General features: G+C 34.9%; 1 protein-coding gene across 4 annotated transcripts in view; it reads left to right on the top strand.

Moving 5' to 3' along the window:
- RAB28 (RAB28, member RAS oncogene family) overlaps window positions 1–21,426 on the top strand; it is a 63,192-nt gene extending 41,766 nt beyond the window's left edge. The window contains exons 5-8 of one of the 4 annotated variants that reach the window (XR_010430249.1): window positions 10,876–10,979; window positions 13,843–13,920; window positions 17,592–17,758; window positions 20,739–20,832. Coding sequence is in view for 2 of the 4 variants with exons in the window: in XM_064653223.1 (XP_064509293.1) it covers window positions 10,876–10,979; window positions 13,843–13,920; window positions 19,724–19,819 (278 nt within the window). In the remaining 2 variants the exon portion in view is untranslated. Of the gene's footprint in view, window positions 1–10,875; window positions 10,980–13,842; window positions 13,921–17,591; window positions 17,759–19,723; window positions 19,825–20,738 lie in introns of those variants that run through there. The other 3 variants (XR_010430250.1, XM_064653223.1, XM_064653224.1) reach the window with 3 other exon arrangements.
- Window positions 21,427–25,664: the final 4,238 nt, after the last annotated feature.

Genomic DNA, 25,664 nt, shown 5'->3' on the forward strand with positions numbered 1-25,664 from the left:
TATCATTTAGTAATGTTCTTTAATATTAAATGAAGATGACTGTACCTTTTCCTGGTATTGATAAATTCAGTGATGATATAGTAGGTACATCAAAATTGGAGAAAACATTTGAAAGAGATGAAGAAAAGCTGATCCACCCATGGCTTGTGGATATATTGGACTAGCACCATCTTCTGAATATTTAGTACATTGCAGCTTTATGTCTTCACTAATGTACTAAAGAACCTCTTAAAAAACATTCACTTAACTTTGAATTTCAGTAATTGCATCACTGTTATAACTTTTTTTACACTATTGAGCTTAGGAAATTGTTAAATTCAACCAAAAAAAAGGATATCTATAGTTAGATTAGTGGGAAATTAAGATTCTTGTTTTTTACACTTTTTAAACCTCTGTCCTAAAACATAAAATGTTAATTATTATACATTATTATTATATACATTATTATAAGGAGGGAATTTATTTTGTGAAAAAAGCTGTTGTGTCCAGCAATTTGTAACTAGTAGCTCAGCTAAATCAATTTAAACATTTTTTTTTTTAAGTTTCAGTGATCCTGATAAAATTCATTTCATGTTGAATCAAAGAAGAGTCTCTCGTTTTTTTTGTCTTGTTTCAGAGTGCTAGGGCAGTCATTGAAGTTCATTATAGGGAATTTTGGGAGCTACTGTCAAAACCAGCAATGTCTAATCTAAAGAGAAATGTGTTTTTGAAGTTAGGTTCATAGAAATTAACTTTTCCATAGTAGTTCATATGAACATTTTAAAAAATGTATTGCAGTCATCACAGTAAATTACAAAGCAGTAAGTTGATGGTTCAGTGAAAGTTCTTGTGATCTTAGCAAGGCATTAAATTTATCTTTTCATACATGTTTCATTTTCTGTTTGTAAAAATAAGAATGATATTTGCCTAATTTATTGGGAAGTGAATTAGTCAGCAGATGATCTATTACTAATTGCAAAGGGCTTATAAACTGGCACTGGGGCCATGTAAGAATCTGACTGACTGGATAAAAAACTACAGTGAACAAACTGTCTTCTTTTCCAGGAGGAGCTTGTAATCTTAGGATATGTTTCTCTGTGGAAAGTAAAAACTAATTAACCAAAGGTGTGAAACTAGAGAACATTAAAGTCCTGTGAGATGCTGCTTTTGAGAGTGACATTAATTTTTTGAAGCCAGGCTATTCATTCTCTGTACCAGAATGCACAAAAGTGTTTCATGTTCTTTCATTCACAACCCCACTTAATTTGTTAAACTTACCCTGAGGGTGTATTTGTTTAGGTCTGTACACTGCAGACGGTAAACAGAGATATGTGGTGAAATCATCTGCACAGAAGTCTGTGTGCTACGTCTGAACTCCTTGTGCCCAGATTAATGCACTCTGAGTTAACTTGGTCATATGTTTGCTATGCCACTGTCTCTACATGGATAGCTCTTCAGCCTACTTAGTTACTTGAGTTGCAATGTGGGGAGGAGACAGTCAACACATGCCTTTAATCTGCCTCTGTTGCTTACTGTGGCCTTATGATATCCTTTTAAAAAGAAAAAAAAAGTAGAGTTGCTCTAATTATTACAATATTCAAGGTGGCTCAATTTTGTGTTAGTTTAATAATATAATCTTTTCTGAATACTTGTTTCCAAAAATGTCAGCATTAGAGTTAGGGATAAGGGGTATAGGTACCTAGCAGAAAGGATCAGATTCCAATTGTCAATGTAGTCGTAGAATGTTCAGTCAAAGAATTTGACTGTCAAGAATTTCCGTCAAGAATTTATTAAGAAATAAAAACGAGAAATGTCTAGCTTAGAAAAAATTATTCTTATTTTCTCTTTAACTGTCTTTTCAAGCTGTGTAAGCCAGTCACCTGTCATACTAGTTTTGAAAAGAAACTTGGGTATATTGTTTTATTCTTCATAAGAAAATTTACTCTCGTATGAAAAGATGCCTGCTGTTTGTATTTGTAAAGGTTAACATCATCTTAAAAATGACCTGCCATCTACCAGACATTAAACATGCTTGTTATTAGGCAAGAATCCTGTCACATTGTGTCCTCTTTACTTAGCTGCACTTGGTGTGCTGAGATGGAGGCATTTGCTTCTGGCTGCTTTTCTTGGTTTCTGTTGAAACCTATTTTAGATCTTGGAAGTGTTAACTTCATTAACCTAAGATGCACAAGAACCACTGTGTTTTATAGCTTCAGCAAAAGTACTGTAATTGTTTATTGTTTAATAGTACTTGAAAGTCTCATTTAATATGGGGTATTTTTATAAATAAAAGTATAAAGTAAAAAACTCAATATAACAGCTACTTTCATAAATCAGAGATCATGCGAATTGTAGAACTTGTCATTCTTTGTTTCCTGTGCTGGAACAAACTGTTGGTGATAGCAATGTGATTTTATGTGAAATATCCTTATTCCAAGAAGCTTATGGCAGATTTTGTGTCTTTGTATGTCATTTCTTGAGAAGACAGAGAATTCCACATATCTTTGTACAAATAAGTGGAGGTCTATAAGAGAGAGTGGAGGTCTATAAGAGAGATGTGCATAAAACCAGGCAAACCTCATTCACAGGCAAGATGTCTTTTTGTTTTTAACTGGACCTAGGAATTGTTCACCTTTCCTTTCCCATATTAGGCATACATTTTCATGTCTTGTGTCTGTAGGAATTTGCCTTTTGGAAGGAGCTCAGATCATAGATTTGACATTTAGAAAGCTGTATTTTTCTTTAGTTACTGAGAAGCATATTTGCTGATAATTCCAATTTTTGTTTTTTTTAGAGGAGGAAGTGTTACAGTGTTCTGTGTAAATTACATGAGTTTTTACGCTACCTTTTATTTTTTTTTTTTGCTTTCTGAAACCAGTAATTTCCTGTTGTAGCTGGAAATGTTAAGTATAGTTTTTTAAGTATTAAAGTGCAGCGCCAGCTATTATTCTGCCTTAGCAAGTCTTCTAATACAACATTTGATTTGTTACTGTGTCCTCATAGGGAAGCATCAGCAGTAGAGGGTACATGACAGTAATAAAGTAAACACATGCTTGCAATCAAATTAATGTATTTCATCTGTCTTCAATTAATAACACTCTGTCATGCTATCTATCTGAGAAGCGGCATAAACAGTTTATTTTGTGTTTGGAATAACTTCCTGGAGGTAGTTAATGTGACATGTAGTTTGTCTGACATGAGTATAACCAGATCAACACTCTAGATGTTTTCTTGATAACCTAAAAAAATTACTGAGAAAATCTGTACGGAAACTATATTTATATTTCGTTTTGAGCTTCCTTAAATCAGAGTAGTGGCATAATTTTCAGGACTTCCATGGAAGAGTTTTCTTTTCTTGGCAGCTATACAGTTTTAGTGTGAGAAAAAGATTGAAAGTGTTAACAAAAAATTAACTACGAAAAGCTGCAGTTTGCCCTCTGACATTTGGGATTGAATATTTGAGAACGTGTGCTGTAGTAATTTAAAGTACCAGATCAAAATAGATTTTCAAAAGCTAGCTAATATGTGAAGTCTGATAGTGCTGTAGACTCTGTACAATTTATTGGCAGATTAATTTATTGTTATTTCTGTATAAATCTGGTTATTCTTATATTATTATATTGGATAATAATAATTATTAATACCACCAGAAATTAGATTTTTTTTTTTATTTACACAGAAAGAACCTCTGTGTCTAAATAGGAAATGAAAGTGCACTGGCTTTAAGTTCTAAGTAACCTATTGAAATATTCTTTAAATACTAAAACGTAATGAAATAGCTCCATCTTTTAGTTGGAAAGCAGTAGGTTACTGGTAAACTATGCAATAAAAAGCTAGAGAGGTTTTTTTTTTCTTGCTCTTTTTTTTTTTTACTTTTTTCTTTGGATTGCTGGTAGAATTCGGTTAAGACTGGGTAATATTGCTTATGGTAGAAGAGGCCTGAGAGGGTTCCTTCTGGCCAGAGCAGTGGGACCTGCTAAGCTATTCTCTGCTGACATGCCACAGCATAGAGGTCTGATGATCTGGAAAGTAAATCCCGTTGCCTAGAATGCTGCTCTCAGTGTTTAGCTTGATTTCTGGTTTATTCTTTAGAATAGTGGATATTTGTCACCTCTTGGAGAAATCCCTTTTTATTCCCTTTTTCATGCACATTTGATTATGCATGGGAGAAGCAGAACCTTCACACTCTGGAGTTAAACTGGCTGCACTTGTTGAGCAGAATGTATTAATGCTGTATAACACTATTGTTGTCTTCAGTCTGTTAGGTCTTCAGTTGCTCAAGCTATGTGTGTTCTTACGGAAATCAGTCTGAAATTATACAAAAAATAGGATGAAAAAGGCATTGTCATATACATATACAGCCACCTTTTTTATGACCCTGGAGTATTTTCAGAAGAGAAAATGTGTACATAATTTTAAGCACATGTAAATCAAATTAATAAATTATTAGAGCATTTTACTTGTCATGTCTGTGTGGGCTAATCGTGATAGCTCATTATTTAAACATTATGTAATTGTATACCTTGTGTGCACAGCTGCAAGTGCTTTGCAGAAAGATTTATATTTCATTTTTCACAGCATACTATAAAAGAATATATTTTTGTGTGGTACCATAGATTAATAAAGATATTTACTCATAACTTTAAAACTACCCTTAATTATATTGAAATATGAAATAGTTATAATATGTAAGATAACTAACAAACTAGAGAGCTGTAACTTCATTTATGTACTAATACCAGTTTTAATGGAAAATACTGTTATCAATAAAAAAAAAGTTCATCTTAAACGGAATTGCCCCTTTGCAACAGAATCCCTTGCAGTTATTACAATTCAAGGTCTGGAAGTGAAAGATGGTCAGATTTGGGTGGAGAGACGTCCCTTTACTGAAACACTCTGAACTGTCATGTTTCTTTTCATACATAAGGTTTAGAAAGTGGTTAGGTTAGTTATCACTGGTATAATCATTTGAAAGGGCTTACAGTTTGCAAGTGTAATCTCACTATCCAGGAGGAATGCCAACAAATTTAAACAGTCAGACTTACTTCCCATGCGTTATGTGTGGCACTCAGCTGTTAATGCCATTCTCAGCAAGTAATGTCACTATTTTCTCAGGTGTTTGGAAGTACCTGTACAAGTTATCTATTTGTGTTTCTTCCAGAATCACATGAAAGGAAGATTCATGCAAAATGGATGTTTTCTTACTTAAAAAAACCCCTGTAGTTTTACATGGAGTTCTTCTCCAGTGATGTTATGAAAGAAGAGACTGGCAGTCCTGTGGGAAAGGGAGATAAATAGAATGAGTAGCAGCCTTTACATTCTGCATAAATGATGTTCTGTTGTCTTTTTAGAGTATGTGCAGTTATTTACTTGTATAATTTTGAAAGATTATAAAACCAGAACATTGATTATTCTTCTAACTGAAGATACATATTTTAAAATGCTTACTGGCTTTGTGTTTGTACCAGTTGTATTACTCTGGTAAATTGTTACATGTATTTTATTATTGCCTTAATTTTAAGACAGTGCAGTTCTGGGGTTTGATATCACACTTTATTCCTCAAAGCAAACTCTGGTGAGCTAATTATATTTGTTCTAGGTAATTTAGCAAAGCAGGTGAGTTAAAGTAATATTTAAGCTGCCTGACCATTGGTTTTCCACATAGATAGGGTGTATTGGAATGGAAATGGTTGTTCCTGCACAGTGGTGCTATGTGGCTCATTGCAGGCCATTTTTTATCTTATGGGATTACACATATATCTAAATAGTGTAAGAGAAACAAATTTGACATCAATTTATTTACCATTAGTGGTTTCAGAGTCTGAAGTCAAAAGCAGCAGAACTATTCAATCAAGACTGAATTGCTGTTGAATGGCTGAGTGTGGGTAGATTGTAAAGCACCCATTTGTGTTTTATCTAGCACTTTCTAAGATTTTTTTGTTCCCTTGCTACTGCCCAATAAACTGAAATTTCAGGGACTTACTCTTAATTTCTCAAGTAAATTCATATGGAGTTTTGACTTTGAAGAACAGTTTTTGCTGTCTCAAATGTTTGCTCAGAATTTATTAATCATTGGATAGATAGCTAGCCTTGCAGTCATTTAAAATACAGTTTCCTTTCCCATTTTGATTTAACATTGTCTTATCAGCTTTTCACTGCAAATAAGTGATGTATAGTAGCAATTTCAAGGGTAGCGAAAATGTTTGCATAAACAATCACCTGAAGATGTAACCTAATCAAGTCTCTCTGGTTCTAACTTAAAATTACTATTTTGTCCTTGTCTTCTTTGAAATGCCACTTGCTCTCCACAAAGGTGGTCGTGATGGTGTTTGCATCTCTTTGCTTACCTAAATTCTGCAGTGTTGTTCTTATCTGTTTTTTTTCTGCTGCGCTGGTTTTGGCTGGGATGGAGTTGGTTTTCTTTGCAGGAATTTTCAGGACATCTTCAGGAATGCCTTAAAGGGAGTATCCTTGGGATTTCTGTGGGAGTTCCATACTTCTCATTCTGTTTTCTTTTTTTACCTCACTAGATCTCTGTTTAATCTCACCTATAAATCAAAATTGAACTCTCCGGAATTCGTGAGGAGCAAGTATTTTAGTAAGCCTTACCTACTTTTGCTGATCTCTGCTGGTTTATTCTTGGAGGGGAGAGTTTGACTTGGATCTGTTTGGCTTGGTCAAAGTTCTGTCTGGATTCCTGAATTTTCTAACCTATTTTTGTTGTGCCGGTGTCTTTATGGGAGACCTGTACACTCAGATGTGTATAGATCTGTTAGGTATGGAACAGCAATTTATCTTGCTAGCTTTAATTGAAATGACTCTTCGTACTAGACAAGCTTAAAGGTGAATGTTTAGTCTTATTTTAGAGAATCAACAGGATGGGCTCTTGATGGATTGCAGGAGAGGTTAAGTAAGGCAATGGAGATAATGTTTGGAGAATATCTGGCAACCCTGGGGGGTTTTTTGTAGTTGTTGCTTGAGATTTTTAGTGTGCATTTCAGGCATAAAGATGAGCAAAACTACAACGGCCCATATTGTGGATACCTTTGCTTAGAAAGGGATTTCAAAGGTACTTTGGGGGCTGATGAGCCCCTTTTTCCTGTTCTCATCAGGCCAGTCAGGGAAACAGTACTGTGACCCCCTCTTTCCTCCATTGCTTATGATGTCCTTCTGCTTCTCCCTATTTGAGTTGAAGTATTCCATTAATGCAAATATAAGTATATAATAAGTATAATAATATAATGTTCCTTCTAGCCAAAGAATTAGGAATGTAATCCTTTGACATTTTAACTATTGCTTTGCTAATTTATACTTTTAACTACCCTTTCTGCCAGTTGGTCCTATTTTTAAGAAGTTTAGAATTTTTGAAATGATAGGTCAAAGAAATACCCTCACTACATTCTCCGAAGTTTACACACCCTGGGCTTGCTTTAGCTTTTCATGATCAGGAAACATAATTTATTAATGTAGTTAGCAGAGCTTGTATTCAAGTACTTGACCCAAACTACTGATTTGCAACATTTGTGTGCTGTAGAGATTCACTGTTTGCAAATAGTTAAATCTCTTTTCACTTTTCAAACTTGTGACCTTGTATCCTTTATACGTCCTATTGTGAATCTCTAGCTATTCAGTTTATATTCTACTTGGTAAAAATTAAGCTATTAGTTTTGCCATGCTGTTGTCTTCTTTCTCATTCCCTTCAGATGAGGAGGATGACTGTACCATCTGGCACGTAAACTTCACTTTGGGCCTTTCTCTAAATGTTTGTGTTTGATGTGTGGCCAAATCTTGCAGATGCTTTCTTTGAGACCTTTGTTAGATATGGCCTATTACCACAGTTAAAATGTTCTCATTTTGTATCTTAATTTCAGTAATTCCTTTTTTCTTGGCCAATGACATGTTATCTAGTAATTTAGAATATTCTGCAAGATCATTTTCCTGGTTTGTAAAATCAAACTGTATTTATGTATCTTACTTGCTTTCTTTCTGTCCAAAATTTAATTGTCCTTGCCTTTAAACTTTTCATAGTTTAAGTGTATCCTCATATCATCCTTCATCCCAAAATATCTATTCTTGCTGTTAATTGGCTCATCATATGAGTCCTTCTTGGCCAGCTGTTAGTTTTCTTTCTATAAAATCCCTGCATTCCTTATAAACATCTTTTTTAGAAAATAATTTTTCTCCTCCAAAGCTCTCTTTAAAGTCTTTTTGCTGTGATGTCTAAATAAAAGCTGGACAAGACTTATCTCCTGGTGTGCTAAGAATTCTGCCTGTCGAGCTGACCAGTGTCAGATACTCAGAAAAAAGTACTGGAGGGTAACTATTCATGTCTTTTAGCTGATCTTCAGTAACTGATTGTGCCCTTGGCCTATGGGCAATGCAAAGGAATTGGAATTAGGATCATTGCCCTTCATTGACTGCACACTGCAATTTTGTATAGTTAAATATTTATTAACGGTTGAAACTCTTTCTTGTACTAAAACTGCCCTTTTTCAACAAGAGCTGGTGTAACATGAATTACCTGGAATTACCGTGGGCTAAGAATGTGCAATGGACACTCACCTGGCAGTCTCCTGGCATAACAGTGACTGTACAGTTCACAGCAGACTGCCTGAAATTCAGGGGGCATAAGGTGCAATATTTGTGAGTGGGAGAAGGACTGAGAACTACACAAAATTTAGAAACATAATTTCACCTTGATTTTTCACTTTCAGTCTGTTATTTTCTACAGTCTTGTGTGCTTTAATTTCTCTGCTGTAGTAAAGTATGTGCTCCCCTGACCATATAGTATTCTTGATGTTTCTTCGTAGAAGATGAGGCATTTGAGGATATGATTTCCAATATGTCAGTGGTGTTTTCTTCCTTAAAATTTGTCAGCCTTTTAGCCTGCTGTTTTGTTCATCCACTCTCTATTCTTCCCTTCCTGGGAAGGAGAGTTTGAGAGATTGTAAATTGTGAGCTTGTCTTTGTGGAGTTATGTAAGCATGTCATGGTATGTTAGAGGAATATAGTGTAAATACTGTCTATCTACCTATCTATCTATCTATCTGTCTATCTATCTATCTATCTATCTATCTATCTATCTATCTATTTATTTTTATCATAGCTGTGTGTAGGTGTTTGGAATTCAAGTATAGTCAAAGAAATACAATGAGTGAAATCTGGAGGTGGGGTCAAAGTTCCTTTAAAAGCTCATGAAATAAAACCAAAGAAAATATATATTTATTTTTCCCAAAAGAGTAATCTCACTGTTGTGTTTTCCAAGCTGCACTTGAAGCTAATATGTGAAGCATAAAAATAATAGTTAACAATGAAATGTTTTGGGCAGTATGCTGTATTTTATTCTTAAAAGCATTTCAAAAGAGTCTCTCTCATGGTAGTTATTTTTCAGAAGAAAAAGTTAAGTGATTGCACGAGTTTTTAACAAAATTGTTGCTGACTTTGGGTTTTATTTTAGTAAATGTATTTGTTCTTCCTTTTTTTTTTAAATGAAACTATATTATATGCTCAACATTTAGTATTATGGAAAAACCATACTACAAATATTAGTGTTAATAGCTTAGTATTTTAGTCCTTTACAAATTAATGTCTGTGGTAACTGGATGATTTTAGGCCTGTTCTTATGAACAAGGCCTTACTGATGTGCATGGAACAGTACTATGTGGCAAAAACTCCACATTAACCAAGGTAAGCAGTATAAATAGAGTGTAGGAATCCGCTGTTAGACTAAAAATCTCCAAGAGAAAATCTCCAGAGCCTACAAATTAAAGACCTCCAATATCATTTAAAAATAAAACCTTTTATGTAGTAGGAGAGCATTTTTTTCAGCTGATAATCAAATGACACTATTATACAGGCTTACTAGATTTGCAAATTTACAAGTTTTTACAAGTCAGTTGGGTCCCTTCCTCAGGAAATCAGTTTAAGTTTTTTTTTCCTGTATTGACTCAAAGAGCCTGGTTGTCCTTAAATCCTTCTGAATATATTTGCCTTATAATTTGACTGCATTGAGTCAACAGCCTTATAGAAACCGTAATGCAATAAAAAAAGAGAAACTGTTCAATATAGTTTCCAATTACCTTAGGATCAGATTTGGAGAAACTGGAATGTACACAATAAAACTGTGCAAGACTTGAGTTCCATGAGGTTTTGGAAGAAACCAGTGCTTTTCAACATAAAATACCATTTGAAACCTTTTCTCTGCTTTCAGTGGTTGTAAAATGATAAAGATGGAAATATGTGTGCATCTCAAAATGTGCGTTTTACTTTTTTAAATTTTCTGAACTATACCTTTATAGAATTTAAAGTTTGATATATAGGTAACTAAGCATCACTGGTTTTACTCAGTTAATTTTTTTATTATAGTGAATGCTTTTGCTTTGCCATGTTCTTCAATAAAATTCTTTGTAACTCATTTACATTTTTTACTTAGGAAAAATGTGTCGATTCAGATGTGCTCAGTGAACTTTATTTTGTAAAAGTCTTTAGGTTACACTGGAATCCCCAATATGTATCATGCCTGCAAACAGAATATGCAATATTTAGTTCATATGTCATTAGCAGTCATATGTCATTTTCATATGTCATTAGCAGTAAAGTTATTACAAATTGTTTTAGTGTATCCAGAAACAAATTTGTCCTTTTTTTGAGATACAAATTTGTTGCTTTTGTCCATACAGTTTTAATTGTGTTTTCATTTTAGTTTTGCAAATAAAATTAATCTGATGTAATTCATTACCTTTATTTTGGCAAATGATTATAAAAAGACTCTTGCATTTGCATACACCTGTAAAGGAAAATACTACATCTGATGTTGTTTCCAATGAATAATTTCTAAGACAGGTAACTAAATGGGCTCCAATGTAATAATTTTTCCTTTCTTCAACTTATTTTTAGTTGACTTGGAGCATATGCGCACAGTGAAATCTGACAAGCACCAGCGATTTTGTCAGGAAAACAATTTCAGTAGCCATTTTGTGTCAGCCAAGACAGGAGATTCTGTAAGTAAAAAAAAAGAAACTTCTAGATGTCTTTTTTTTTTCAAGATGCAGCAGTTTTGTTGTACTTCACATAACAAACCTTTGAGAATTTGGACTGCTGCAGGTCCTTTGTTGCTTCCCTAGTTGCACGAAAAATAGATCTTTCTATGAGTGTATATTATCGTTATTAAATTACAGCGGCTTCTCGTCTGATTTTCGGTTTGAGATACAGATTTTAATGGAAGTGGTCTAGCTTACACGTCAGTTTGAGCACCGAGACCAGCTAAATCTCTGTTTGCTGTCAGCCTGTAGTCAAATATATTCATTCCAGGTGGAATCCTATCTATAGAAACTTCCAACAATTGCTAAATAATGTGACAAGACCCTATTGCAGTCAAAGTTTTTAATATGAGTCCTGAGCCATGAGAAACACTCCCTCTGCAGGCCCATTGAAATTTGAACATTCTGACATTCATAGCAGATGCTTTGCAGAGTGCATTTTTGAACAGTCTTTTGACTCTGAGCTAACTGGGTTATTTGTTTTAGTTGGACGCATACGAAAGAAAACATTCCTTTTCAGTTGACACCATCAGTCAAATAAAATCATATTGTATTGTTTTACTTGATTTCTGTCACTTGCCTAATATGTTTGTCATTTCCATAAAAGAGTCTTGTATCTGTCTCCTTAATATTACTGTTGACAACAAAATTTACTTTATTTTTATGTTATTGAAGAGTTAGACCACGTTCAATTACATGGAAGTATAGTTCTGTAACACAAATGGAATCACTTGTTGTTTTAAGGTCTTTGATGAAACTTCTGCAGTGGACTGCCTAATTTTATAAGATAATAGTTTTTCTGTAAAGTATAACTACTGCTGTTATAAATGCAGTGAGTTGTGATTCTCTATAGTTTGTGTTAAATCTTTGGCATAATTTTTTATTTAAAGTGGGAAAATACAGGCTTTTTATACTAGAAACAGAGAAAAATTTTATAATACTTCACTCAATGAAATGTGCATCTGATAAAATGTATTCTATTCTCAAGGAGACAACCTTTCTGTGGGATTTGGTGATAAGGAGAAAAATCAGTTCATTTTATAACATTGGCATATTTATCATTACAAATTATAAAGGAATCTTCATTACATCTTTTTAATTGATTCATGAATTACAGCAGCATTACACTATATATACTTATTGTACTTTTCATAACTTACTGTTTAAAAACAAAAGTAAATCTGAACATACCTAGAAAGCATTAACCAGAAATCTCTGCCTAAATATCTACTGAGAAAAGAAGTAGTTTACAGTAGCTCATTTTTAGTTTCAATGTAAACTTAGTTTCAGTGTAAATTTGAATTAGCCCTTTCACTGTTACTGCACACTGACTTTTCAAAATCTTAATATGTTTTGGTAATTGTGTAGAAAGGATGGGGTTTTTGTCCTAGACCCTGATTTAAGAAGAGGCCAACCATTGCTAAGGTGAATATAGACTAGAGGAGTTTTACTCAGTTAAGATAAATGGTTTGTTTTGTTTACCTCAGATCTTTCCAACAGATTTGTTTGCAAAAAAAGATTTTATGTACATATAAAAGCCCATAAGTCTCCTTGGGGGAGAAAAATTTTCCTAAAAGGTTTAGTATATAGCTAACTGTCTTACTGTCCATCAAATCGTGTAACCAAAGCACTGAACTTGAGCCTGATGTTTTGTGCACTAAGTGTCTTCAGGGCAGGTGATGTATCTCAGAACACCTGAGATCTTGGTGTGGGTTAAAGGAGGTCTCTGGACCACAGAATTTCTGTTCAGTATTTCCTCTCATGTGTGGATGTTAGTAGAACAGACCAGTACTGGACCATGTAGTTCAGAGGAAGAGCAATTGTTCTGGAAGCTACCAGAGTTTGTTGATTGTGCCACTAATTTGTTACTGGTTTCCATCTCGGGTATAAGAGATTGTGAAAATGTTATTTACAGAATTTTCTCTCAAAATTGGAAAATGACAGAGAACACATACACAGGCTTTACCTTTTGGGGGTGGCAGCTGCATGATGAAAACCAATGTTTGTTAGTAGTTTAGATCATGAGCTCAGACGAACAGCCCAATAGATAAAATATAACGTGTAGCTTGACAATAAGTGTTCAGCAGCAGTGCAAGCTTAAGCTGCTCCTCTTGAACATCTGTTGTTTTCTTTAATCTCATTTAAAATGCAGTTGCCTAAACAGGTAGATAGGTGGAGTGCCTTGAGATGAATTAAAGGAGTTATTTAAGATAGCATTGCCACCCAGTATTATGTATTAAATGTCCAGAGTCTAACTCTGCGACATTGCTGCTGCAGGCCGTACTACATCTTGTTTGTTCTAAATACCTCTGTTCAGGGTAAATAATGTTTTGTAAGACTCTTCAGAAGTCTTTCATAATTCTGTTTTTTAAAATGTGTGTAGTAGAGATTTTGGTGATGTTGATGCACAGTTCTGTTGTTCTAAATTTCAGAAATCAACTTCTCTATTGCACAACACACTAGTAATATATTTTTGTGCTAAACATTAGTGAATACCCTTATTCATATTTTATAGCACTGAGAGTAGTATTTGAGAGGTGGGTTGTGTAAAAGCTTGTTTAAACTTAGGTCTCTGGAGGCAGAGTAGAAGTGTTGCTTAACAATCCAGCATACTGTTCATTCCTTGTACCATTGTTGAGTTATTTTCTCAAATTTTTAAACAAAATTGAAAGTACCAGATGAGGTTATTTTCAGATCTGCTTTGCACAGGTCATAATTTTGTATATCTCATTGTTTACAGTTCAAGTATGGTTTGATATATTTGAAAGAACCTCAAGGATGTCTGGTTTTAATCATTTAAATGCAATTTATTTTTTTTCCATAGGTCTTCCTGTGTTTTCAGAGAATTGCTGCTGACATACTCGGCATCAAATTAAACAAAGCAGAGTTGGAACAATCACAGGTGATTTTCCACAAATACTTAATTTTTCTTAGTATTTTATTTGCTATTAAAAATAATCTAATTGCTATTAATTGCTGTCCTTTAAATCAATCTTCATATGTTGTTCTGAAGATAATTATTTAATTTCACAACTTTTTAAAAATAAAATAATTCTTTATTTATCCATCAGGATAAACTTGCTGAAACAACAAAAAACGTGTTCAAAAAATTAAGGACAAACTTGAATTTTAGGAATGTTTTTTTAGAAAGAGCACTCGAGTCTCTGTATATATATGCATATACAGGTAGCAAGGAAGATAATTCTTATATATACATTAAATACTGTACATTCATGTCAGATGCAGTTTTAATGACAATCATTCCTTTTTAATACTATATGCATTTAAAAACAAATATTTTAGAACACTACAAATTTAAGTCACAGAAGGCATGAGCTTCTGGGAGTGGAAATGTTGTAAATCAATATTCATTGCAGTCATAGAGCAAAATTTATTATTTGTCAGTCAGGAGTTAACAATGTCAAATCCTTTGTTTGGTTAATCTTAGGTCTTAGTCTTCACTGTGTGCCTGTGTAATACAGGACCTCAGTAGTGACCATCTGCCTTGGGGAAGGACAGTTGGCTTTGTAAGGTCGCTATTTCCCTTTTTATTTGGAAGTGCAAATTCCAAAAACAGAATCCTATTCTGGTTCAGTATACCCATTCTCAAGAGCAGATAGACTTGTGGAATCATGCTTTTTGAGTAGCTATTATGGCTCCCTGGCATTTGCAATGATATTTCTCACTGTACCAGTCCCAAATAATCTCCCCCTAAAGGAGCTGTATAATTTCTGCCCTTGTGTTTTGTGTTTTGTTCTTTGTATCATGAGTGTTATTTTAGGAGCTTTCTGGCATTTCCTCTGTACGAAAGGGCTGAGAGACGGGAGAATGTTTCCCAGTGATGGGTAGGAAAGTTGTCAGGAAGGTTGTCCCCCATCTTTTACATTGGTTTGTGTTAGGCAAGGATGTAAATATAGGGATTCTACTGTAAACACGTGGCAAACCTGCTGCATGTCCTGCTCCAAACTGTAGCAGAGCTTTGTTGCACTTCATGCTGTTCAGTAATTGCTGTATGCAAAATGGCTCTAATGAGAGCATTGGTTTAGCACCATATAAATTAATTGGAAAAAGGTGTTTTCACTATTTTTAAAAATTTGAACTGTAACTATATGATTTAAAATATGAACACTTGCTTAACTGTATGTACCAGAGTTGGAAGTCAATTGGTTTTGTCAGTGAAATTTAGGAGATCAAAAATGTGTTATTTGTTCAAATAAGCAAGCAAGCAAGAGGTTTTCTAATATAACCCCTTTTCCTTTGCCACTTTCTTCTTTCTAGTTTCTGCTTCTAAAAATAACTTTTCTGCCAGTAAGACTGTGTGCATAGGTTTAAACCAAAAAGTTTTTCTACAAACCCAGTTTCAGAAACCTCAAAAGCAAAGATTATGCTACTGAGGCAATCCTGCATAATGACGTTTGCGATTGCAATTATTTAAATTTACTTATTGAACCAAAAGGTTGCTGTTCTAATGGCGTAATATCCTGGAACTGCTAGTTACTACCAGTATTAAACAAGTACCACGAAATTAAGTCAACAAGTTTATTTAAAATAAAAAGGCCAAACATTTCTTTTATGCAGCTTGGTCTCCTGCTTTTTGAAATATACAATAAATATGTAATTTCTGAAAGTGTTTTGCCACAACAGTGTTTACAATCTGTGTTGAAGTGGTTAACTAGAAAGCTGTATTGCAAACAGTAAAATTGTAAAATATACTTACAGAGCATACCCATCAAGCAAAGTATCTTCAAAAAGCTGTAATTTATAGGTAGAGAAATACTGAGTGTGTCTTCTCAATGATCTAGTACTACTAAGGTACCATCCATCTGTTGTTCTGAGCTCTCTGATTATTTACATATAAATGGTTGAGCATACAGAGTTCTCTAATTATTCTTTGGTCATTTAGCTAGCACTGGAAGATTGGCCTTAGACCTCTCTGTGCTGTGTGGTGTTGTGTTCTGTAATGCAGGTATAAGGTTGTAGAAAGGTATGCAAATACCTTAAATTTAAAGGAAACTACGATAAAAAGGGTTCTACAGAAAGTTGTAGCTTTCTAAAGAATGTGCCTGTGTTTAGTTTTTTTTTAAAGTAAGAACCTCTACATAGCTTCGACTCAAGAGTGCATAACTTTCTATGTCAAATTGGTATAAACTTTTAGTAGGCTTCCTTCTACCTTAGTATTGTAATTAATTTTTAACTTTGTTGAGCAGATCAATGGAATATGCAATATGTGGATCAAAGTAAACATTACACAAGTAGCACTAGCAATAACCTATAAATAGTTAATATGCATAAATTACTCACTGTGGCATACATTACTGTTAATGTGAATCCAGGCTCTAGTGATTAAAAAAAGGTAAAAATCTCTAGATAAAACTGGAGAAAGAAAATTTTAACGTTCATATCCTTGAGGAGATGACTAGAAGGGCATGTCTGGAGAGAAATTCATTAGTCTGCAGTACAAAAGCCTAATTAAAGTAATATGCAGATGCTGTTTCCCAAAGGCATGGAGCTGGTCTCATGGCTGGAAGGATGTGGTGTTAGATGATGTTGCCATTATAGATTTCTGGTTTACCATATACTCTATGACAAGTACAGGTACCTTAGTGTGGTGATGGTTTTTTTTTCCCTATTCCATTGATAAAATGGGCACAGGACTTCCTTAAATGTGTTCCTTAAAATTTTTAGGCATTGAATACTCTGACTACTGGACTGTAGAAGTCAATTGGTAAATGGATGGATGCTAGATAAGTGCTATAAAGAATCAAATAGAAACAACACAATACCCAGTGTGACTCATCCTTAAAGTATGCAAGTGTTGATTTGGATTTAATCTTTAAATAAAGAGTAAAAAACATTGTAGTTTTTATAAATGTGGACAATTTACATGCTGGATTATATATTTGAATTTTCTGTATTTTTTGTAATGTGAGATTTCCTCATTTTGAAAACTGAGAAGGTTGCTGCCTGAATGTGTTTGTCAGAGTATGTGGGGATATGTTCATTCAGTCTAGGTGGTAACAAAGAATAAGATGAAATACTGAGTTTATGTAAAATGCCAACAGTCGAATGCTTTGTGTGAATCGTGTTTTATTGTCTCGTATTGAGAATATGCTTTATAAATTATTTCTAGCAGTCTTGATTTTATGCCTGAAGATCATATTTGTCATGTTTAGAATCAATTATAACTGTCATAGTCACTAGGAAGATCTTAGATGTGACTCATAGGTGGATAGAAATAAGTAATAGGAATCACATTATTCTAACTTGAATGAATTAGTGGAGTTTGGCTCACGACTTTTGAGCTTTGATGACTGGCAGAACTGCAGAAGCTCTTGTGAAAAATGGGTGGGGTTCTTGGTCCCTTTCAAATTAGCAGCACAACTTGTTAATTAACTGCAAGAAGAAGCCTTAGAAATTGAGTTATATTTACCCTGCATTGTTTTAGAAAGCAGCTGCAGCAGTTTAAGATATTAATGCAACCCAAGCTATTTGCTACTGCCCTTTTGCTGGAATGTATCGCTCCCACAGCAGAATCAGAAAATGGAAGGTGATCATGTGCTTTGGCCACATCAGGGTGAAGTTGAGCAGTTTAGCTTAAACTGCTGCTGAAAGCTGTTTCAAAGTGAAGCTGCCAGATTTTGTGCCGAAGTGGATGAGGTGCAAGTACACGTTATATTCCACCAACTCTCCTTTGGCAGCAATGATCTCCAGCAGAGGAATAGGACAGACATTTGAGGGTGGTAAGTTTTTAAACTATCTCAGCTAGAGCTACTAACCCTTGTCTGTTAACATGCTGAGATGACTGTTAATCAAACCTTTATTTGGACAAAACTGTGGTGAAACAAAGAACTAGATTACTCTTTATGCGTGACTGGAAAGCAGAGCATGTTTTTTGAAATGGAACAGTTCCAAAGTAAGAAAATTGCAGTTTCTGACTTATTTTCAGTCCTCAAAATACTCTCCCTTTTAAATTGCAAGGGTCTGATGAAATTTGAGGAAATAGCTCCTTTACTAATCAAATGTTTTTCTTTCTGTATTTTTTACTTTCAACCGTAGTGCAAAAACTGCATGGGGTACAGCTTTGTTCCTTGGCATTGGCAAGAGCTAGCATTTTTGTAAGTGATGTGTAGTTTTCTCTCTAACTAAATGCCAATTCAGCAAATTAGTGTGTGTGCGCCAGCTTTGTACAATAAAATGTTTGGCAGATAAGTCAGACCTGGAATACAGAGCACCTGCACCAAGAAAGGTTATTTCTCATTATTGACAGTGATTTGAACCGTGGCAATGATACGCCTCACATAGAAACTGATGCAAAGAGGCCCACTTTTTTAATTACCATGAAGTTAATAAAAGAAATGTTGCAGTGGTATTTTTTTAGTCTTATTTGGATGAAATTCCTTTAGAAAATCCGAGTCATTTATGATAGTCAGTTTCTTGCTACAGTGTGCCTAAGCATGGGTCACTAACCTGCCTGTGTTTACAGGATGGGATTTAGACCAATGTTTTGAGGAACAATTAATTGCCTACTGATTGCAAGACTATTTTTTCTTTTTTTTTTTTTTTCCCCCTCAGCTCTAGTCAAAAGGTTGGTATGAAGAAACTAGGTCCTGTGAGGTCAGATAACACTGTTTAATGCTAAAACTACTACTTACTGCCTTACATGGGATTTGGAAACCTTTCCCTTGATAACATCGGGCCAGGAGTCCAGTAAATCATGAGTGTTGTCCACTAGATAAGATAATATGAATGTGATCAATTAAACTCAAGAAGAGTACTTCAGCAGCTAATAAATCCAGGTCCCTTACCAGACAATTCAGTTATTGTTGTTTGCTTGACATAAAGGTTTTATTTACAGAGGTAATCTTTAACGTATACTGTTTATATATTCATATAATCCAGTTTATACATTGTTTCCTTTAAAATAATAGTATTTATTCATTTGTTCATTTTAACCTTGAAGATATGTTGCATGAAAGTTGAAGAATTTAGGAAAAAAATATTAAACTGGTTTACTGTATCTTTCACAGCAGTCCTACCTCCTCTGCTTCTCCTTTGCTGAAATTGTTACATGAATTTTACTTCCCTTTGCATGAACACTGCATTAATAATGAAAAGCTTTTAACAGTTTTGTTTGTCTTTAAGGGGAAAAATGAGAACCTTTTACTTTTATATGAAGTAAAGACAAAATCAAAGTGTGGAGCATTTTGATGTGAGGTTCTTAATTTATGTCCCTGGTTTGGATTATAAATTTAGGTATAATGTAATTGTTACGTTACTTAAAAAGTTGCTTGTGTAAGGCTACTGCACTTGTTACAAGCTGACAATGTAGTATTTATCTTAGACTTAAAGGAGGAATAGGCCATTGTCATCTTTCTCCCACTGAATCGCCTACCTTTTAATTCTGTCCTTTCTCTTGCTATTTAATAAGCTTTTGTTGATTGCATGGACCTTTCACTTCGGTGCTTTGAAAGGGCATCTCCTTGGAGAAGCTTGAGGAGCAGCCCTGGAGCCGCTTTCAGCCAGACATGTTGCTCTTATATCAGCCTAAGGCCAGAAAATGCATTCATTTTGCTTCTGCGTAGTCTTCTTGTGTTATTAATTCATACTTTTCAACTTCTGATTAATCTCTCCATTGTTTTCCTTCTCTTTTCTTTTTACATTCTTCTCCTTGCCCTCTATCCATCATGTTGATACATGGTTAACAGCATGTTGTCAGGGCAGAACTAGTGAAATATCCTGAAGAAGATAACCAACCTCAGAACACTTCCAACTGCCAGAGCAAAATCTGCTCAATGCAGTAGTTCAGGTATTGATGGAAAACTTGGGTGGTTTCTTTTTATAAAGTGCATTGCTGTTACGTGAAGGAACAAGTGTTACAGTAAGTTCTATTGGAAAATTATGTTTTATATATGTAAGCACTTGTAATACTCAATGTATTAATTTGGAACTCTGTGTACAATTAATTACACATTGTTTCTAATAACCTGATAGTTCATAGAAACCTTGAAATACTTTGTGTTACTGTATTCAGTGCTGTGCATTCAAAGTATTGCATAGCTGTCTCAGATGGAGATGGACAGAAAATATTCTCATTTCCTTCTCCTCGTGTAGGAGAGACCACATTAGTCTTATCAATTGCTTTGTAAATAGTATGGGTAGTATCTGTTGTATCTCTATTGGAAAACACATATTTATGGTATGGAGAGCTTCTTTTTGTGTTAATTTAGTCTTTAGCCAGTATGCTTGTCAAAGGTTTTAGTGAAACAGGTCTGTATTTGAAATATTCTTTGAATTCTGTCCATATTTTCTGGTGAAGTGCTTTGAGTAAAGACGAAAACAAAAACTGAGGTACAATTTCCAATTACAATTTAAGCAGTTATTCTTAAAGAACAAATGGCAGCATCTTTGCAAACAAATAGTTTTATTATTTTCATGCAAAAGAATTTTCATGAAAGTAGAACTGTCTTTACTGTTTGGCAAAAAAGTCATGTTCCATTTGTAGTGTTGTGAAAACCTACCAAGGCAATTGCTTTTGCTTAGTATGGATAAACTGATAGAATGAGAATTAACACCTGATAAGACTTTCTGTAGGGTAAGGACAAACCTCCTGTTTTATGTGTTATATTTTTCCTTCATGTTTCATATTAAAATATCTGTTGAATGCTTTGCCAGCATGAAGATAGTATTTTCTGATTGTTACTGTGTTTTCTTTTGTGACAGAGGGTGGTGAAGGCAGATATTGTCAACTACAGTCAGGAGCCTGTGACGAGATCCATTAATCCTCCTAGAAGCTCCATGTGTGCAGTTCAATGACCATGCTGTTCTTCTCTGGTTTGATACCTTTGCAGTCCTCCTGCCTTGACACAGGCTCTGGGATTACCCAGAATTTTGTTTTAACAGTGACCAGCGCAACAACGCAATCGCAATTAGAGGTTTCAGAAAGGTGTTGTGCTGTTGTTCATTAGGAAGCATCAGCCAGTTTTTTGACTGACTGAAATTAAAATGTGAGAACACATATTTTGAAAAATTAAGATCTATATTCTTTTAAATTATATTTAAATAAAACTGTATAACGGTATAACTGTTTATATGTTTCCTCCTGTCTATTTGACTGATACCAGAATAAAAATGGATGAAGCAGCCCTGCATTCAAAATGCTTTTACAGACATTACTATGGAAGGGTATTTTGCCAAAGCATTTTTAATATTTTTTTCTCCTGTGATCTGAACTAAGACTCAGCAAAATGTAACTTGGAAAAACTATTGCTGGAATAATTTTAATCATGTAATATATTTTATCTAGGGATAATTTCTAAAGTGTTCCATTAATATATATACCTAGCATAAAATGTATAAATTGTATCCAGTGAGAAACAGTGCTTGAAATAAAGTTGTTATTATAAAAATAGTTACTTCTTTGAAGTCTGAAGTTGTCTCTATGGATGCTCTAAAAAATGCTAGTGTTTTTGTGTATTTTTATTACTACAGCAGCATCACTTCTTACAGTAATAGATGAGCTCATATGTCTTTATGAATATGGATGAATCTCAGTCAACAGTTTGGTCTGTAAATTTTGAGTGATATATTCAACATGCATTAGAAACTGTTGATAGATCAATTAGGATCAGTCACTTTAAATAATTAACAGAATGACTTTTCTCCTGGTACTCTTTTCTTTCTAATTCAGAGTAAATGACAAATAAAAAGCTGTCTGCTCTGTACACTTCTCCTCCGTTCCTTTTCTAGCAGTCTCTTAGGCATGCAGTTCTCTGCTGGCACATCTGAACAGAAATTTGTTTTTGAAAAACAAATTAAGCTATCTCAATTCCAAACTAGAATTCTTTTCCTATTTAAACTCTAGAGTGTGCTTTCTTATAACTACAAGAAAACATTTGGAGATTCAGAAAATTAATGAGGCTGTGAAGGAAGCTTATATATCACAAGTGAAAATTATGAGGTTCTTCAAGTGAATGTTCCTATTAAACTGTTCAAGCTTAATAACTGGAACAATTAAACAATTAGTGGCTTAATAAAATAGTTGAACTATTTTAACCATGTTAAAAAAAGATTGCAGATGGCAAAAAAGTGTGATTTGTTAGCTTGCCACATGGTTTTATAACTCCATGGTATGACTTAGTGTGTAATATTTTATCATTCATATGTGGGAATTCTGAGAAAGCAGCTAAGATATTGAGAAATTGTCCTACACTAAGGTAGGTATGAATTTGCAGTAAATTATTTATTCTGGGCTTACAGTCTGTTGTTGCTCCTGTCCCATGGAGTTCATGTCCCACTGCCTGGCTTTACCGTATAGTTAACTGCAACTGTAAGGTGAATTCTCTTCCACTACCACCAGATGAGAACTTCTCTTCAAAGAGTTTTTCTAAAGTAGTTGGTAAATTTCACAAATTTATGGCGTCCAAAGCAGGTGGAAAGTTTTTTTGAACCTTCAGATTTTCTGGTGTGTTTGTGCCCTGAAAGCTGCCCGTATGTTCAACTCTTGACAAGAACAGCCCCCTCTCTGAGGAGCTGAGCACAACCTGGCTCAGGCAGATGGCTGGAGCCGTCTTTCTCTAGTCCATGTCTGTCAGCTTCATAGTCCTGCTTCTCAAGTAATATGTAGCATGGTCTTAAAGACCCAACGGTGCTTTTCCCTTAAAAACTTCTGTAATTTTACTTTTCAAAAGACAGTGGTTTTTCATGAGTTAATATGCTGAGCCCATTATTACCCTGAATAATAAAAAACTTTGCATTTGGGGTAATCCAGCAGTATGAAAGATGTTACACATGTCCCACTTCAAGCTCATTTATAGATGGATTTTATGTCTTGATCTCATCACAATTTTTTATTCTCAGTGCCTGTTTTTCTGGCTGCTTTTGACTTGTACATCCTTTCGTGTTTTATTCCCATTGATCTTTTCACCAACTGCTATGTTAAAGGCCTACCTTCTCTGAAGATATTTTTGTTTACATTTCCACACTGCATTCATTCTTCCTCCCTAACGTACATGTATATTATTTACGCTAACCAGGAATCTCAGGTCTTCCATGCCCCCAGCCCCTCCTTTTACTGCCCCTCTTAACCTCCTCAGATTTTTTGTATTGTATACTGACTTCCACTCTCTCTGCTTTTCCCTACCCTTCCTGCCCCATTGAGATCCATTACGTGTCCACGTTTTAATCCTTACAAATGAGCTTTGCTCTTTTCCTTCAGCCCTGGGGACCCCACGTCAAGCCTCCGGATTCCAGCTGCAGCCTAAATCCTTAGCTGTGGTAGCTGCCTTTGAAGTGCTGCAGCAGCTGTGGTGAAGATTCAGCAGTGCCTTTGCCGGCACTATGGCCCAAGTTCCTCCAGGCTGAGCAGAAAGGTCAGAGATAATTCTGGGGGATTAAGCAATATGGAGAGAGGTAGTAGACACTGTTCTGCAGGGAAGGCGAGGGCTCTCTGGTGAGTGGAGGGATAGAAGCAAATTTAGTTAGAGAAGTGTGTAGGGGAAGACAAGCGAGCCACTGCTCTGCGTCCGGTCGCCTTCCATAAGTAACGTCCTGCTACTGATTCACAGGATTCACATATGGTGGAGTTGAATAATGTACCATATTAATGCGCTTAAAAGTTTTTCCCAGGTGAGAACTGGTTAAAAGCAATTCAGCAAACAGTAATGAAGTTAAATAATGCAATGCTTTCCAAAAGTGAGGTGACATATGCTTAATGTCCAGTGACATGGGGAGTGGGATGGGGTGAGGGAAGCATGTTTTTTCCTGTAGCTGAGGCCAGATGAAGGGAAGAAATGTGTTCAGGCTCTGATCTTACACAGATCCACACTGGTGAAATGATCTGCCTGCTCAGAGCTGTTGTAACTAATCATCTCAGTAACAGCTCCACAGTTAAAGATTGTTGCTAAGTTCAGCTGCTTGGGTCAGTCTGGTGTGACGCAGTGGATACCAGTAGGTACGTTGTGTCTGGCTCTATGTTAGAATACCAGTGCTTTTCAAACACAGATATGAAGTGTTATTAGGCTCATGCAACTTACTGCCTTTTGTGGTTCAAAAGTTTGGTGGAGTCTGATTGAATATCTTTCACAGACAACAGTGTGAAGGTATTTTCCCTTACCACCAGTGCCAGAACCTGTGATGAGCTCATGATCTCTCTGCATACAGTGTTCTTTTAACAGTTGACACAGATTCTAAACCCACATGAGGCTGCTTTTTAACCAGAATAACTTTTTTTTTTTTTAAGATTTAGACACATGTGAGGTCACTAGGATCATTATGTGAAGGGTGCTCTTTTGAGGAATTTGAAAATTGTGGGTACTATCTGCATAATTAGGCATCCAAAAAACCCCTCTTCTTTAAATCATTGCTTGGGTTTCACTGGAATTAAAGGGCTTTTGCATCAGGCAGTTTTTTTAAATGCAGAGCTAATTTGCTTGTCAGCAGGAGCACCTGATAATGAACCTGGTAGCCTGGAAAATACAAAAATATAGTAATATTTGAAGTTGGTTATTCTGCTTTTTGGTGATGATGGCAATTTTAGATAAATTGCAATTGTATTTTTTCTTTTTACGTTTATGTTAGGAATATGGTTGTTCTTTCACAAAAGGTTTGTAATCTTTGTTTCATGATGTTCATGACACTTTTACAAAGTTGTAGTAGAGAGCACTGTTTAGAAGGTAAATGTTGGTATATCTAACTAGAACTTTACTGTGCTGTTTACATTTTGTCATTGACAGAAGACTAAAGTGCTATTCTTTAATATAATTGAAAAATTTATAATAATGGGAAATTTTCTGCAGGGGAATTTTTCCTATTTAGAATACTTGCATTCATTTCTGATGTAGCTTAACAGTTTCTATGAGGGACCTGATAGATGTATTTAAAGCAGCACTGACTTTTATAGAAATTATATTTACAAAGCTACATGATTAACTACTTTTCTTTCTGGAATTTGCACATTAGTTCCCCAGCAAAGAGGTTATTGTATAGTGCTGTATTATTTTCTTTCTCAGTTCAAGCACTACTGCTTAACATATAATCTGATTTCTTAGGCTGTCTTTTTTTTAAAACCAACTGCTAACCACTTAAAATGTCAAAATAGCTGAATGCTGCTGAAAAGAAAAAGCCAAAATTTATCCATGTTTGCATAGGGGTAATGGCATACGTATGAGATTAAAACTCCAGTCCAGATAATTATCCATAAGAAGCAAATTTATACTCTGAATTCACATGCTATGAATAGAATGTGATTAGAATTTAATGTGCTGAAGTTTAACTTGCAAAATACACAGGTCCTGTATAAAACCTCTTTTTATAAAGTACTCTCTAGAAGCCTTGGGGATCCCTGTTTAACTTGCAAATGCCGAAGTTTGATCTTCCCCAAATAGAAGATAGTGAAGCTCCTGAGTTCCATGAACTGATTTCTATTTTCAGCTTCCCATAGAGAGCTGACTGTTCAGCCAATTTAAACTTTTTTTTTTTCCTAGTCCACTTCATCTTCATTCATTTTGGCACCATTTTGAACTGGAAAACTTCCAGTTAGCTAATTGGCCATTTGCCTTGTTTTATGTGGGGGTGATGTCAAGTGCTGAAATAACTGATTGACTGAAAGCAATCTTGTTTCAAAAGCTGGTCAGAACCAAATCTCAGAAG

Source organism: Pseudopipra pipra, chromosome 4 (genome assembly GCF_036250125.1).
Source record: "Pseudopipra pipra isolate bDixPip1 chromosome 4, bDixPip1.hap1, whole genome shotgun sequence".
NCBI classification, from domain to species: domain Eukaryota; kingdom Metazoa; phylum Chordata; class Aves; order Passeriformes; family Pipridae; genus Pseudopipra; species Pseudopipra pipra.